The sequence below is a fragment of the Schistocerca piceifrons genome, chromosome X (genome assembly GCF_021461385.2).
Source record: "Schistocerca piceifrons isolate TAMUIC-IGC-003096 chromosome X, iqSchPice1.1, whole genome shotgun sequence".
NCBI classification, from domain to species: Eukaryota; Metazoa; Arthropoda; class Insecta; order Orthoptera; family Acrididae; genus Schistocerca; species Schistocerca piceifrons.
Window position 1 is genome coordinate 539340194 of NC_060149.1, and position 15274 is coordinate 539355467.

Genomic DNA, 15274 nt, shown 5'->3' on the forward strand with positions numbered 1-15274 from the left:
TTCTTCAGACAAGACGACGACGACGACGACGACGAGACACACACACACACACACACACACACACACACACACACACACACACACACACACAACCAGAATGCTGAACTTGTGGCCGCAGTAACCAGCAATCCAGCAATAGTGGTCATGTATGCATGAGGTGTGCCTGCTTGCGGGAAGTCTTTTCATTGTGCCTCTCTGGAAATGAGTGTGATCTTTACGGTGAGTAGATCTATCCTTTTCACAATATTGTTGATATTCCAACCCAGGCTTTCCACTGTTTGAGGGTATGCAATTGTATACAACATGAGTTGCCTTTTCAATTGAAATGGCTTTTGATGATCTCTTTCCACCAAAACAGCCTGTGGTCTCTCTTCATAATTAAAAAAATTCTGTGCCTTCAGTCTACAGTAATAGTTCATCATGAGACAGTTACGTAACATTTATTTCTCAGGTCTAACAAATTATGACTGGCATTGCATACACCACAGAGAGAGAGAGAGCAGAGCACTTTTTATCACACTGGCCTATACCCAAAACTTTGTATCTGACAGTGATTCTGATTCCCCACCTAGCACAGACATGGACATGTCAGAGGTACTAAGGCTGTGAGTGGCAGCTGCGGGCCATCATTGTAAGGAGAGCCAACGCCAAGATATGCGCATCACGTAGCACCACCTGGTGGTTATTGTTTGCCACTGAACCTGTGGCCTGGGCTTGCAGCATGGCTAATTCCTTGCTGTACTCCATAGGTGTTTGTATTGCTCCACTGCACAGCCAAGTTGATTTAGTTTGTTTCCAGTCTTGAGTGGTTACTGTTTTGGAATTATTCTATTACTATGCTGACTTCACTACATCCTGGACTTGTTACTGCATCATTCAATATGTGAAGTAAGTCTTTTGTGGGCTTGTAGAAATGTGTGTTCCTTTTCTTGTGGTTCAGTGCACCCGCCAGAGCAAATGAAGATAAACAGTTTACTAATGTCACACAAGATAGAAAACTGGTGATGAGGAACTTTCTCACTGTGCCGTTTAGTTTAATGAACCATGGATCCTGAGTCTGTCAACTTGTGGCAGCAGCAGTTGCAGCAGTAGCACACATTGCTGTTCAAGTTTCTTCAAAACCAACAGCAGGTGGCAGTTGCCGTTTCCATCCTCCCCTCTACCGTTGCTTCCTTCATCAAGGCAAGAGAGATTTGGGACGTCTATTTATGGAATTTCGATCTGCACTGAATGGCAAGTCAAAGTGATGATCCTGGATGCAGTTGAACACTGTTAATGTCATCTGGTAGTAAATTGAACGAAGTGGTGCAAAAATTATGCCTACTCTCGTACCCCAATAGTTTGAAGTTTGCAGTTTGATGACAGACCACTACGGTCACCAAACACACGTCACTGCAGTTAGGCTCAAGTTCAATCAGCAAGTTAAACAAAGTAAATGATCATATGCAGCAGGAGCTGCTGATTTACAAGGCTTAGCTCAAAAGTGTGATTTTGCCTGTCAAAAGTGTGGCACAACTTACCCAGATTTTTTAATTCAAGACAATATAAATCACCTGGCTCCACATCATGATGTTAGTGCAAAGGCTTTAGAAATTTCAGATCCAGTGACGTATTAAAAACTGCTAAGACTTATGAAGTGATTGCCTCACTACAAGCTCTGTTCGATGATTCTTCTGGTTTCAACATTGATAGTGGTATTAGTCATTTCTGTACTCTTCAATCAACTGATGACTCTCAGTTAAGGTCATAATCTGGTTCACCAACTCATGCTTCCGGTAGTCCAGTGCTATGGGATTCAGCAGTTAGTGCTTCCTCATCCTCCACGTTGGTAGATACGCACTGACGAAAGTGCTTAGTTTGCCGTCAACTTGTCCCAAAGGGAGATGTGGCTCCTGAAGAGTTCTCCTCCCTGTCGTCATATGAGAACCCCAGCACAAGTCGTGCAATCAAATCAGGTCCAGAGTGCGGCCCTCATCATCACATGCATCACTGGATGTGCCGCAGCATTGTCTGTTTTGCTTGCTGCAAGCCAGGACACCTTGCGAACGTCTGGCTCAGCTGGTGGGCATCAACTTCGGCTGCTAGCATGCTGCATGTTATCCTGCATTTGCCAGGGACAGCAGCAGACGTGATACTGCAACTGGACGTTGATGGGGTGGTGATGGAATTCCAGTTGGACACAGAAACGGCCGTGCCCCTTATTAATGGGTATAGTTACTCGCACAATGGTTCCCCAATGCTGGATGCATTGTAGTGCAAAGTAGTGCTGCACAATGGCCAGTAGATCCTGCTGCAGGATCAAATCACGATGCAAGCTAAGTACAAAAACATAGCTTGGCAACTAACCTCGCTTGTAGTTAATTCTTGAATGACTAATAACATTTCTGGTCTCAACACTGTTGCGCTTTTTGGGCTCCAAATCCAAGATCAGGTGAATTTAATTTCTACTGCAACTTCATTCACAGAACTGGATGTGTTGTGTGAAAATTTCAAACAGTTTTTTGGTGGTGGTGGTTAGTGCTTAACGTCCCGTCGACAACGAGGTCATTAGAGACGGAGCGCAAGCTCGGGTTAGGGAAGGATTGGGAAGGAAATCGGCCGTGCCCTTTCAAAGGAACCATCCCGGCATTTGCCTGAAACGATTTAGGGAAATCACGGAAAACCTAAATCAGGATGGCCGGAGACGGGATTGAACCGTCGTCCTCCCGAATGCGAGTCCAGTGTGCTAACCACTGCGCCACCTCGCTCGGTACAGTTTTTTGAACCTACTTTATGTTGTGCTACAAATTTTCAGGCACACATCTCTTTGAAACACTCAGCAGTGCCAAAAGATCTCTAGAACTCGTCCAATACCATTCACCATGCATGGACAAGTTAAGGCAGAACTAGACGGATTGCAGACTCTGGATCTCAGTCTTGTCTGGTCAGTGGGCGACATCTACTGTTATTGCACAAAAGCCTCATGGGTCACTTCACATCTGTGGTGATTTTCTGATTACCATTAATGCCCAGACAAATGTTTGTACCCAACCCTAGGCAAGAGGAATTATTAGCTAAATTGGCTGCAGGTCAGTATTTTTCAAAAGTTGATCTCGCTGATGCATATTTTCAGTAACCTGTTAATGAGCCTACAAAACAGGTTTTAGTGATTTATATGCCATTCCATGTGTACACACATAACAGATTGATATTTGGGGTTGCTAGTGGTTCTGCAGTTTTTCAACAGCATCTAGAACATCTCATCCAGGGAATTCTTAATTGTGTCTTAGTTACGGAGGCCACGTGGGAGTAGCACTTGTGCAATGTATGACTGTTATTTGAGTGGTTGTACGCCAATGTCCTCCACTGTTGTTTCATGAAGTGCAGTTTCTTCCAGCCAAGAGTCAAGTATTAAGTAAAGATGGGTTTACACCAACACAAGACCATGTGACTGCCATTATTAATTTACTAGTGCCTAAGAATCTGAAAGAATTGCAATCTTTTCTGGGCAAAATCAATTACTATGCCAAATTCATTCCAAATGCTGCTCGTATTTCCTTCTGTTTAGCGAGTTACATAAAAGGGGTGCTCCATTTGTGGGGTCAGAGGCATGTAGGGGGTGTTTGTGCAACTTAAGAAGTGTCTTAGACAGCCTCTTGTTTGGTGACATTGTAGCTGGGTGAATGGTTAACAACGGCCACAGAGGCATGCAACTCATATGAGTGCCTTTCTGTCACATGAATTTGCCAACGGCACTGAAAAACCTATTGCATCTGCATCCAAGACACTGAACTCAGCACAGTAAAATTATCTGCAGATTGAAAAAGAGATGTTGGCCATCATTAATGGTGTTGGGAAGTTCCATGTCTCTGGTACAGAGTTTCATCTGATGATGAACCACAAGCCCCTGCTGTTGTTTGGACCCTATGCAAAACTTCCAGACAAAACAGCGCAATGGCTGTAAAGGTAGGCGTTGCTTTTTAGTGACCACACTTATACCCTGTCTTCTTTGCCGTGTGGCCCTTTTGCTGATACTGATAGACACTGATTGGTGTGTTTTGCAATGGACGCAGACCAGCGGCACACTCTTGAGTTTCCCATTACAGTGGGTGACATATGGGCAGAGAGGAGCCAGGACCCACTCCTTTTCAGCGTGTTGTCGACAGTGTGACAGGCCTGGCCTGAACATTTGCCTAAAGACATGGACTCAGAGTGGCATATTTATTTACCCCTCAGGCACAGACAATGTTATGGAAGGAGTCATTTTGTTAGCCAAGGAGGATGCAGAATGACAGGTGGTTGTCCCTCCTGCACCCCGCTTCCACATTTTGCATCACCTCCATGTTGCACATTGGGGAATGTGCTGAACGAATGTAATGACACAGTGCCATGTGTATTGGCTGGGCAATAAATGCCACTGATGAACATACTGTCCGCAAATGCTATGCCTGTGTGCATAACCAATCAGCCCCAGCACAATGTTTTAATTTGTGGTCCCATCCTGACCACCCATGGCAAAGAGTACACTGAGATTTTGCTGGCCCTTTCCAGGGAGTGGTGTGGATCTTGGTCTCTGACACCCTTTCATATTTCCCGCATGTAGTGCAAAATTCTACATCATCATCTGAGGCCAAGGGCTGGCCTTACCTACAATCTTTGCTACAGAAAGGGCCCAAGCTAGATTCGTTTCCAATAACAGCCTACAATTTACGGCTTCGGCATTTCAGGATTTTTGTAGACGTAATGGTGTCGAGCACCTGACCATCACCCCTTTTCACCCGGCATTCAATTCGGAAGCACAGCACTTGGTCAGGACATTCACATCACAAATGAAGAAAATCTTTATGTTGGCAAAGTCAAGCGATGCACTCACCAGCTTCTGGCCATATGCCAGTCGAAGCCTGTCAATAGGCGTAGCCTAGCTGAGATTTTGCACAGGCGTTGACCACATACCCTCTTTGACCTGTATCTGGCGGCATGAGCTCCACACTCCCATACCTTGCTGTATTATTGCACCTGCTCTCATGTGTGGGCTCACATGTTTGGCCGAAATTTCAGGTGGATCCATGGCGGCATGGTTAATGATGGGGGTGATAGATGCTAGAGGTGGCGGTCCTCCAGGAGCGGCTGGTCCGTCACTGCAATCAACTCTGCCCACAGCATGGTGTGACACCTCTGACTCCTCCTCAGGCACTGATAGGGAAGCACTGCTGGACTCTTTGCAAATCAGTAAGAGCCTCCGGGTCTGTTCCTTCCCTCTCCACCCCCCTACCCCAGTGCAAGGCACTGATGGGAATTACATAATGACAAGCAATGGGAGCCAATGAGGTTGACCCCCTCCCTCACACCACACTGTGCACGACTCCTGTCCCTGTGGGCTGACCCTAGTTGTTTCCCAGAGGTCGTTACTTTGCTTCAATTCATGCACATGGTCCCACCTCCCACTCTGACCATGGAAGGTATGCTGCTCGAGCCAGTGGTGGGGATTCCCGTTTTTCCTTCTCCTTGTCCTCAATGCAGTCTGTGCATGTGAGGCCATTTCTGTCCCTACATGCCAATTAGAAACGGGGGGGGGGGATCTAACCAGTGATTTGTATTGCATGACAAGCAAAGATCTGGATATGTCAATGGTACTAAGATTGCAAGCAGCTGCTGCGTGCTGTTGTCATAAGGGGAGCCACTGCAAAGATATGCATGTCACGTGGCGCCACACCGTGACAACTGTTTGCTTCTCAGCCATAGCCTGTGGCCACGGCTCGTGGCGCAGCTCATTCCTTGCTGTACTTTGTAGGTGTTCAAATTGTGCCACTGCACAGTGAAGTTGACTAAGTTTGTTTCCAGTTTCAAATCGTTACTGATTTGGAACTGTTGCATTAGTACTGACTTCATTATGTCCCGGACTTTTAAGTTCTTTGCTCAATACATGTACTCAAGTCTATTGCAGACTTATAGGAATGTATATTCATTTCCTTGTGGTTTGGTGTATCCGCCGGAGCAAGTGACAAACAGTTTCTACCCATGCCACGTAGGTCAGAAAACACAGTCTTACATATACATGTACCTTCATGACTATTGGGTATGCAATTTCCCTTTATTCAGAAGCACGCAAGAAAGTAAGAGTGTCATCCCATGTAAAGCCAAGAATATGATGCTAATACATAATATATCAAACTAGAAAAGAAAGTCAGCAATATTGGTATTTAGGGCATCCAAAGATTGAGTATTTCTTGGTACACTTCTAATCTACTAGAGTGGGCATTACCATATTATAAGCAAGTCAACAATTCTATGCGTAATATTATTACCACAATACATTTGTACTTCTGAAATACGAAACATTTTTGTACATTGTGTGCACAGTAGCTACGGTTGACTGATCTGCCATTCTGTACAGTAAGTCTGCCAAATTCACTAATCATAGTGGCGCAGTTTATTTGTTTTTTGATATGAAAAGAACAGTACAATGAAGCAAAAGGTTAACATTTAAGGCATTTTGTTGTGTAAACTGTTGTCAAATACACAGTTCAGTGTGACAGTGTAATACAAGGTTCAGTATCACGGTGTTTATACAAGTACCTTTTTTTTTTTTTTTTTTTTTTTTTTTTTTTTTTTTTTTTTTTTTTTTTTTTTTTTTTTTTTAATGTTGCCTCCCCCCCTCCCCCTTTTCTTACTGGAAAAAACCTTTTATCCCAATAAAAAGGTTTCACTTTCAAGATGAGTGAACAGTACAAGGAAACTGCATTTCCCACAGTATTAACAATATTCTTGCTTTCTTTCTTATATGGTGATACCTCCTTAAAATGAGAATCATGCGGAACAGGGTAATAAGTTTCTGCCCATATGTACTTCAAAAATAATTTGCTATTCTTTATAACAAGAACACACTGGAAGATGTGTTTGCAATAATTATTAATCTTGTTTAGAGTTTGAGAAATTAATTCCTCAGTAAAATTTCCATCTTCCATTAAAAACTGATGAGGACACCATTCAGAAACAAAACACTCTGACTTAGCTCCTTATACTTGCCACTAGAAATTATTCACAACACTTTTTTTTTTCTTTACTTGATGCAAACTGTTTCTTCCAGTGATTTATCTTCTTCTTCAGTCAGCCCTGGACGACAATATAGAGGGGAAAAAAATCATTTTTCCATCAAAATACTTACAACCAAGGACTGGCCACAACCACCTCATTTGAAGAGTAACAGTATTATGAGAAGGGAAGTTGCTACTCATCATATAGCGGAGATGCTGAGTCGCAGATAGGCACAACAAAAAGATTCTTACAATTTTAGCTTTTGGCTGTTAAGGCCTTCTAACGATGCTATGAACACCATCAGCAATTCTTGGTATTTGGTTGAAATTTCTCTGCACTCCAGAGTTATCCTTACATGCGACACCTTTCCGTCCTACCCCCCCCCCCCCCCCCCCCCCACAGGTGTCCTAGTCTCTCAGTATTTTGTGTACCAAATTTAGCTGAAACTGATCCCAGCATTCCAGTGTCACATTTCACATGTCACTCCTCCTTACCTCCACCCTCACACTAAGGAAAAATGTTGTGACTGGTCATCAGCCTCACAACCCTGAGAACTGCAGTAACAGTAGCACAATTCATTTTCAATTATTTTTGCACATCAATATTTCAATTGAGCTTTCCTGAGAGTATATACTGAACTACCTTACAAAAATGTGGTCAAGCAGTATCGTCCAATCCACCAATATTTTGAAAGGTTATCTTCCGACCTTGATCACTGGTAGTGATGGTGAGGTTCCCATAAAAATATAAGATGATATGGACAATTCTGCAGATGTGTTTCCAAACATTATTCATATGGTGTATATGTCAGGAAAATCTTGAAAAGGTCACACTTCTTACCGCTATTGGACAAAACTGAGCAATTCTGACTGGTAACATACTTATGAAGTTTATGAAAAATGTTTGAAGTTACAATATATGTGACAGATATAATTCATAACAGAAACTGAGTGCAAAAAACATGAATATTATATCTACTACAGGGCTGTTTCAGAGGAAACTAGTTTGAATAGGATTGGGGGGGGGGGGGGAGGGGGGGGGGGGGACTACACAGCAGAAGGGAGCCTGCAGAGGATACAAAGTGACAGAAATAAAAAATTTTATAAACAAATGTGTAGCAAATATTACTGGGATAACATCACATAGGAAGAACACTATTTCAGAACATTGGTGAAAAAAATCGTAGCCTTGCAGAAAAAAAAAAAAAAACACCTATGGATTACTGTTCAGGGTGGCTCATAAGGAATACAGTAAAACACCTTTTTAAAGAATCTCTGGGAATCAAAATACGTTTCCTTTAAAAGGTAATTTTCCTTAACTAAGAATTTAGCTCCAGTACGCTTACAAAGTGATACATTACCAGAACTTGGAATTTTTTTAATGCCATATATGTATCACTTTAATCTCAACAGTATTGCTACTCACTATAGAGTAGATGTTGCCACACACACACACACACACACACACACACACGCGCGCGCGCGTCTCTGGCCACCGAAGCTGGAACACAAGCAAGTGTGTCTGATGCGAGTAACAACCAGAGTGGTAGGGGCAAGGTGGCATCTGGGGCAGAGAGGGGAAAAAGACAGCAGGGTGGGGGTGTGGGAGGGTGTAGTGTCACATGTGGAAGCATTTAGGGATGTAGTGGGGACTGGGAACAGGGTAGGGCTGGTAGATGCAGTTGAGAGGTTTGGGGAGGAGGGAGGAAGGGGAGTGAAAAGGAGACAAGTGGAGGGGGAGGGGGGAGAGAAAGCGAGGGGGCTAGTTGTTGGTGTGTTGCTGAAGTGGGAGCATAGAAGATGATATGTGGGGGGAAGCGCAGGGTCTAGTGAAAGCTGAGGCCACAGAGTTATGGGAACATTGGATGTACTGCAGGGAAGGTTCCCACCTGCACAATTTAGAAAAGTTGGTGTTGGCAGGAAGGATCCAGATGGCATAGGCTGTGAAGCAGTATTGAAGTGAAGCACATTGTGTTGGGCAGCATGTCTAGCAACTGAATGGCTGAGCTGCCTCTTTTCCACAGTTTGTCAGTGGCCATTCACGTGGACAGACAGCTTGTTGGCTGTCATGCCCACATAGAATGCAGCACAGCAGTTGCAGCTTACTTTGTAGATCACTTAATTGCTTTCACAGGTAGTCCTGCAGTTTATAACTCTCCAAATTTTTGGGTACAATACTGATGAAAACTTTAACTGGAAGAAGCATATTGCTGAGCTTCTCAAACAGCTAAGGTCAACTACTTCTGCTCTTCGTGTAATTGCTAATTTGTGAAATATATAACCAACCTCCTGACGTTTTTTCCATATTTCCACTCAATAATGTCTTATGAAACAATTTTCTGTGTTAACTCATCACACAGAAAGAAAGTATCGATTGCACAAAGGTAAGCAGTGTGGGAATAATATGTGGTGTTCACCAGCAGTAGGTACCTCTTCAATAAATAATCCATCACAATTTGAGAAGAATAGTGATGTCTATATCTACAACACCAGAGGGAAAAAAAATAAATTTATTGTCCATTAATAAAGCTGTCAGTGGCTGAGAAATGAGTTCAATATGCAGCAACAAAAATTTTGACCATTTACCCAATAACATCGAATGTTTGACAGGTAGCAAAGCAAGTTTTAAATCTAACCTAAAATCATTTCTCCTGGACAAGTCCTCCTATTCCACAGACCAACTTCTGTTTTAATATCTAGTTTTTAAGTGTAGCTGCAAGAGAAGGACAAAGAAAAGTGTTAATTAATGTTAACTCTAATCGTGTATCCATAGCCTGTAAACAGACTCATTCCACATCATTTCAATAAAAGAATTGTTTAAATGCTCTATGGAATATGAAACTAATCAACTAACTAACTGGCCGGCCACTGTGGCCGAGCAGTTCTAGGCACTTCAGTCTGGAACCGCGCTGTTGCTACGGTCCCAGGTTCAAATCCTGCCTTGGGCATGGATGTGTGTGATGTCCTTAGGTTAGTTAGGTTTAAGTAGTTGTAAGTCTAGGGAACTGATGACCTCAGATGTCAAGTCCCATACTGCTTAGAGCCATTTGAACCATTTTTGAACTACCTGCCTATGTACCTACCTACCTAATTCATTTTGGTAGGAATCCAAGAAATGGTGGTAAGCCACCTAGAGATGGTAGGGATAAAAATATTTAGGAATTTCATCACAGCTAGGTTTCAGTTTGGAAATTGCTTAATATTTATTTTTTAAAAGTGGACCTTTTCTCTAAGTGGGGTAAGTTAAAAACCAAATTTCAAATACATCATTCTTATAACAATTTCACCAGGACCAACAAAAATCATTATTAAAAACAGGTGTTCCTTACAAGTAGGTTCATTAACACAGGTTTTTGCTGTAAGTCATACTGCATAATATTATAGTTTTCATGTGGCAGATATCCAGTACATTTTGACAAGTGTAGTTGGACCTTCCGTTATGAGGCCATCCTATTAAAGTGTTGTCAATGTATCCCCATCAGCACACACTGTTCACTGTTTCAAAACAGTAGAATTCAGTGTTCTGTTTATGTGTGTGTGTGTGTGTGTGTGTGTGAGAGAGAGAGAGAGAGAGAGAGAGATATTAAAGTGGAAATTGATGAAATTCCTTGAACATTTCAATTCTATTCATGTAATTAATATCACCATAAAAGAAGAGACACAGATGTCTACCATTTATTGATGTTCTAGATTGACAGGAGAAATGTGGGGAATCTATGGGATTTTATTTACCACATACTCACCCATACAGATTCTAACTTTAGGTTTCCAGAGATGCCACAATTTTTCAAATACTGTACATGTGTAGGATCCCTTGGAAACTTATTTTACCAAGATCATGTACCACAATATGGTTGCCTCCATGATTAAATGGTAACTTACAGCCTTTATTCAGAATGAATAGGTATTTTCCTTATAAAATCAATGAGGCTCTAAAGAACAGAACCCAATATCAATCCCAGGAAGAAGATGGAAATGTGATCAAATCAATGTTTTTATCTTCCAAAATAAACAGAATCATGAACACAGAGTGATCTTCCAACCACCAATCAAAATTGTAGCTCTTCTAAGCACAGTGAAGAATTATCTGCTTTCACACTATTACAAAATTCCACAGTAACGTGATAAGTGTACCAGAAGGCTAACTACATGCACAGTATAGAAATGGTGCATCAAACATCTGCACTACACTGACCACCTTATGGGAAAAAAATTGATTAGGCAACTTAATCAACTGAGATAATGGTTTTCATTCAAGTAATGGACAAAAGCCATTCATTTCTTATCTTTTCTGCTAGAGGAGTTTTTGTGTCCAGTCATTTGATAACTGCACATTGCTCCTACTTTGAGCAACAAACTATCCAACTCTCAATCACACTGTGTCATCTATAGGATAAACTAACAATAGGTTATACTTGAAATGTGCACTGACTAATATCTCAGGGAATAAACAAGACAGAATTGCACTTAAGACATCAGTTTCTGACTGTCCTTCGAAATCACTGAACAAATCAACTTGAAATACATTATTATGAATTATCTCTCTATAACCAGGATCAGTCAAGGAAGGAGAATGTTGTGAAGACTATACTCTGGAAAGATACAGTCTCAGAAGAGATTCTTTTTCTACAGAATGACCCTGTGCATCTCTCTCTCTCTCTCTCTCTCTCTCTCTCTCTCTCTCTCTCTCTCTCTCTCGCTGCAGGCAGATAGCATACGGTAAAAAGAGTACACATGGGACACAACAAGAGGCCAGATATTCAAAACAAAAAAATATGAGTAATAGATTGGAAGATGAAAAAAAAATCTCAAAATTATGTCGAAACAAATACGATAACTTCATTGCAGGCACACATGCTCATCAATTATTCTCACGTTTCTGTGTTGTGCTAGCAAGAAATTTCATCTGAGAACTTATGTAACGTCCCTGTAACAAAAGTCCATATTTCAGCAACTCTACACACCCAAGGGTAGCAAATATGTAACAACAACTTTTATCCGTCTTTGAAAATTCCAGTTATATGTGATAAGAGGAGGGGGGGGGGGAGGGGGGGGGGGAACCCTCAGTTTGAAGCTGTAAACTGCTACAAATGAGATGATGATGATAATAATAATAATAATTGTTATTAGTATTATTATTATTTCAAGTGATAAAAGTTTCAACTATTATGTTACTATCTGAAACTACTAGCATTATCACAAACATGACACACATCCACAGTTATCTACAGTGCTATGACCTTTCTTATCAGCTGTTTTTTGTTTTAATATTTATGACAGAAAAAGTAAACAATAACAAAAATAACGTTTCCTTGAATTGTAAAGCACTGGTACATACCGCCATCATCATGAATGCAGGGCTACAGAGCAGTTTGTGCTTTCGGTAATTAATGCAATTAGCAAATACAGATAGTCTTCAAATTATACAGCTTTCTGAATAAAAACCACTTATTTCATCATACTATGTTGTCTCTGCTTCATACCTGCAAGCAAGCAAAGTGTTAAGTTTTTTACTACATTGCCAGATATAGCTGCGTCAAATTTCACCTGCAAACATTTCCTTCTCTTTTACACAGTGAGGGGGACTTTATTAATACATGGTTCTTTCTCATGCATTTCTTTATATAGAATTTCACAATTAGTCTGTTACAATGTAAAAAGTACATATTCCACCTATTTTATTTCTATAAAGTAAAATCAATAACCAAACACAAAGTACACCTAACTGGAACAAGTTAAAATCTGGTGGCACAAGTAATACAACAACATAACGACAGAAGTTCCAGCCAGCTTCACCTCACCGAGGGCCTACCAGAGTGTGTCATATCTGCTCTACAATCTCCAACTCTACCCTTCATCTTCTGCCACTCCACATCACAGCTTTATGATGGAGGAATGCTAATTAAAGGCCAACTGTAGCTAGAAACCAGCTGTGTTACTTCGCATGTCTTGTCTCGGCAACTACTCCGAGAGCTGACTATCATCATGAAACTGTGCTCTCATATCAGACTCCATTTTTAAGTTCCACAATTATGAACTTTAAAATGCCCAGCAAGTATATATCGTTATTTAATTCTACAGGACTTGTGGCATTTCTCTCATTACATACCTGCATTTATTAAGAACTAATATTTGTTTAACATTCCCAAATTTTGTGATTTTTCAATTGTGCTTGGCTTGCTCAAGACAATTTTCATTTTTATTCTTACTATGAAACATGTCTAATTTAGATAAACACAAAGAAATTAAGCCGGCAAAGTGGTTACTACATTTTAGTTTGGGCAGTAAATCAGCATGGCGTCCGAAGTACTGCAATTTATTCGGAAACACCAGTTAAAACTGCAAATATCACAGGTGGTTAAGAAATAGTAAATGAAACTGCTCAGTAAACAGTAATATTTGGTAGCATTCAACTGTAATGTGTGTCCTCCACCCAACTCAACAACATGTTGACCTCACTGGAGATGTAAAAAGTTATGTTTACAGTCCGGTCTATTTCCCCTGACAACTCTCCTCAACTCTCAAGCAGCTTTTTCAACTTTGTTACCCAACCACTAAAGAAGCAGTTTTGCAAAACTGCCTTTTTCAATACAAAATATCAGCTTAAATTTTTTTTATAAGTGCCACCTATTAATCAATCTTTAAAATGCATAAATGCCTGTCATTTATGAATTCTGGGCATTTGCTCAGGTATTTATCCTGGGCATTTGTGCCAACTTATAAATACCCAGGCATTTTACACTACTAGTCATATGTTGACTTTCTACCTACTACATGATATCATCACCTAGTCCACTCATGAGGGGGAAGTCATGGCTATTATTCAGGAATTTGAAATACTGCCAGCAGCAGATAAACAGTTTAAACAGTCATAGAAGTTGACAGTATTATGTTCTGTACCATGGCAAAATGCACACAGTTATCACCACATCAAAATATGAATCCTTCACATTGTGTGTATTTACAAACAGCAGACATCACACACACAAACTTTAAATAATTCTGCAATGAAAGAGTGACCCCACTGAATGAACACGAGAGCAAACAAATAATTTAAAGCAGCCAAGGAAAAAAATGCAGCTGTGAATTAGTAAACATCAACATACATTTGAAAGAGAACATTCTTTCTCCATAGGCTTTAGGCTTTATTCTTTAACTGTAATTACACTCTACAATTAACTACTTTCAACCTCATTGGTATTATGAAGCACACATTGTAAAACGATCTTGGATATTGCTTTACAAGTAAAGGCTGTATAATTAGGTTTGGGTGGTGAGAAATGCACAATTACCAATGACATTTAAATGAGCTAAGTGCAAGACATACAATGAAAGTATATAGCCTATGCAGGAAATGTGTTCTCTTATAAAAAGATTATTCTACTTGTGTATCCAAATCTACAAAAGAAAATTCAAACACTTAGCTGAGGCCACAAGACAAGTAGTGCATTATGTATGAAACACATGACCACAGTATTCGACTGAGACAAAGATGAGGCCAGTCACAAATTTTTCCATGTTGCACCAAAGGCTGCTGCTAGTAAAAAGTAAAAAATTCACTTCACCACAATTTTAAATGTCATGTGATCAAAAGAAATGCAATTACTCTCCACTGCTTTCCGAACAAAATGTTTTTAGTGTGCTGAAGACATAACCAAAATTTATATGTGGCAAAAAACTTTATCAGCACATGCACAGACTTATGATGATCAAAACACTAATATCGTGTTTGCGACCTCGTTATGGAGAGATGAAAACTCTTTCTAAGGAAAACAATGTAGAACTTCTCAAAAGCTTTAATGTAAAATAATTTGTCTTTTTAACTGGAATTACAATGCATATTGACCAGTTTCATCTGTAGATAAACAGGGGTGCTTTCAACTGAAATTGAAAACTGTCTTGAAAACCGCTCAAAAACCAATGTAAGATTGGCACTGCCCTCAAATGTTTAGAAAGCTATTCCTGTAATTCTTTCAATGCCACAATGGCTTGCTCAAATTTCATATTTTCTTTAAGCCACTGAACTTAATCAAAAATAAGTTGCTTCTCTCCTAACAGTGTCATACTGAGAGCAGTCTGCAGTCTACCCCGATCTAAATTTGAGGCCTGCAATCCATCCTGTAACCTCCATTCTTGCTTTCCTTTTTTACTTCAGCAATTCAACAACAGCAGGGCTTAAATCACAAACTCATTCCCGGCATGTCCTTAGACTTAACCAACATACTTTGCAGTAATATATCATGTCTCCATACTGTCTGTTC

General features: G+C 40.6%; 1 protein-coding gene across 4 annotated transcripts in view; it reads right to left on the reverse strand.

Moving 5' to 3' along the window:
- Positions 1–15274, reverse strand: part of LOC124721201 (uncharacterized protein DDB_G0271670-like) — a 193652-nt gene that overhangs the window by 103689 nt on the left and 74689 nt on the right. For all 4 annotated transcript variants that reach the window (XR_007006292.1, XR_007006293.1, XM_047246047.1 and 1 more), the window contains exon 5: positions 12352–12496. Coding sequence is in view for 2 of the 4 variants with exons in the window: in XM_047246047.1 (XP_047102003.1) it covers positions 12352–12363 (12 nt within the window). In the remaining 2 variants the exon portion in view is untranslated. The remainder of the gene's footprint in view (positions 1–12351; positions 12497–15274) is intronic.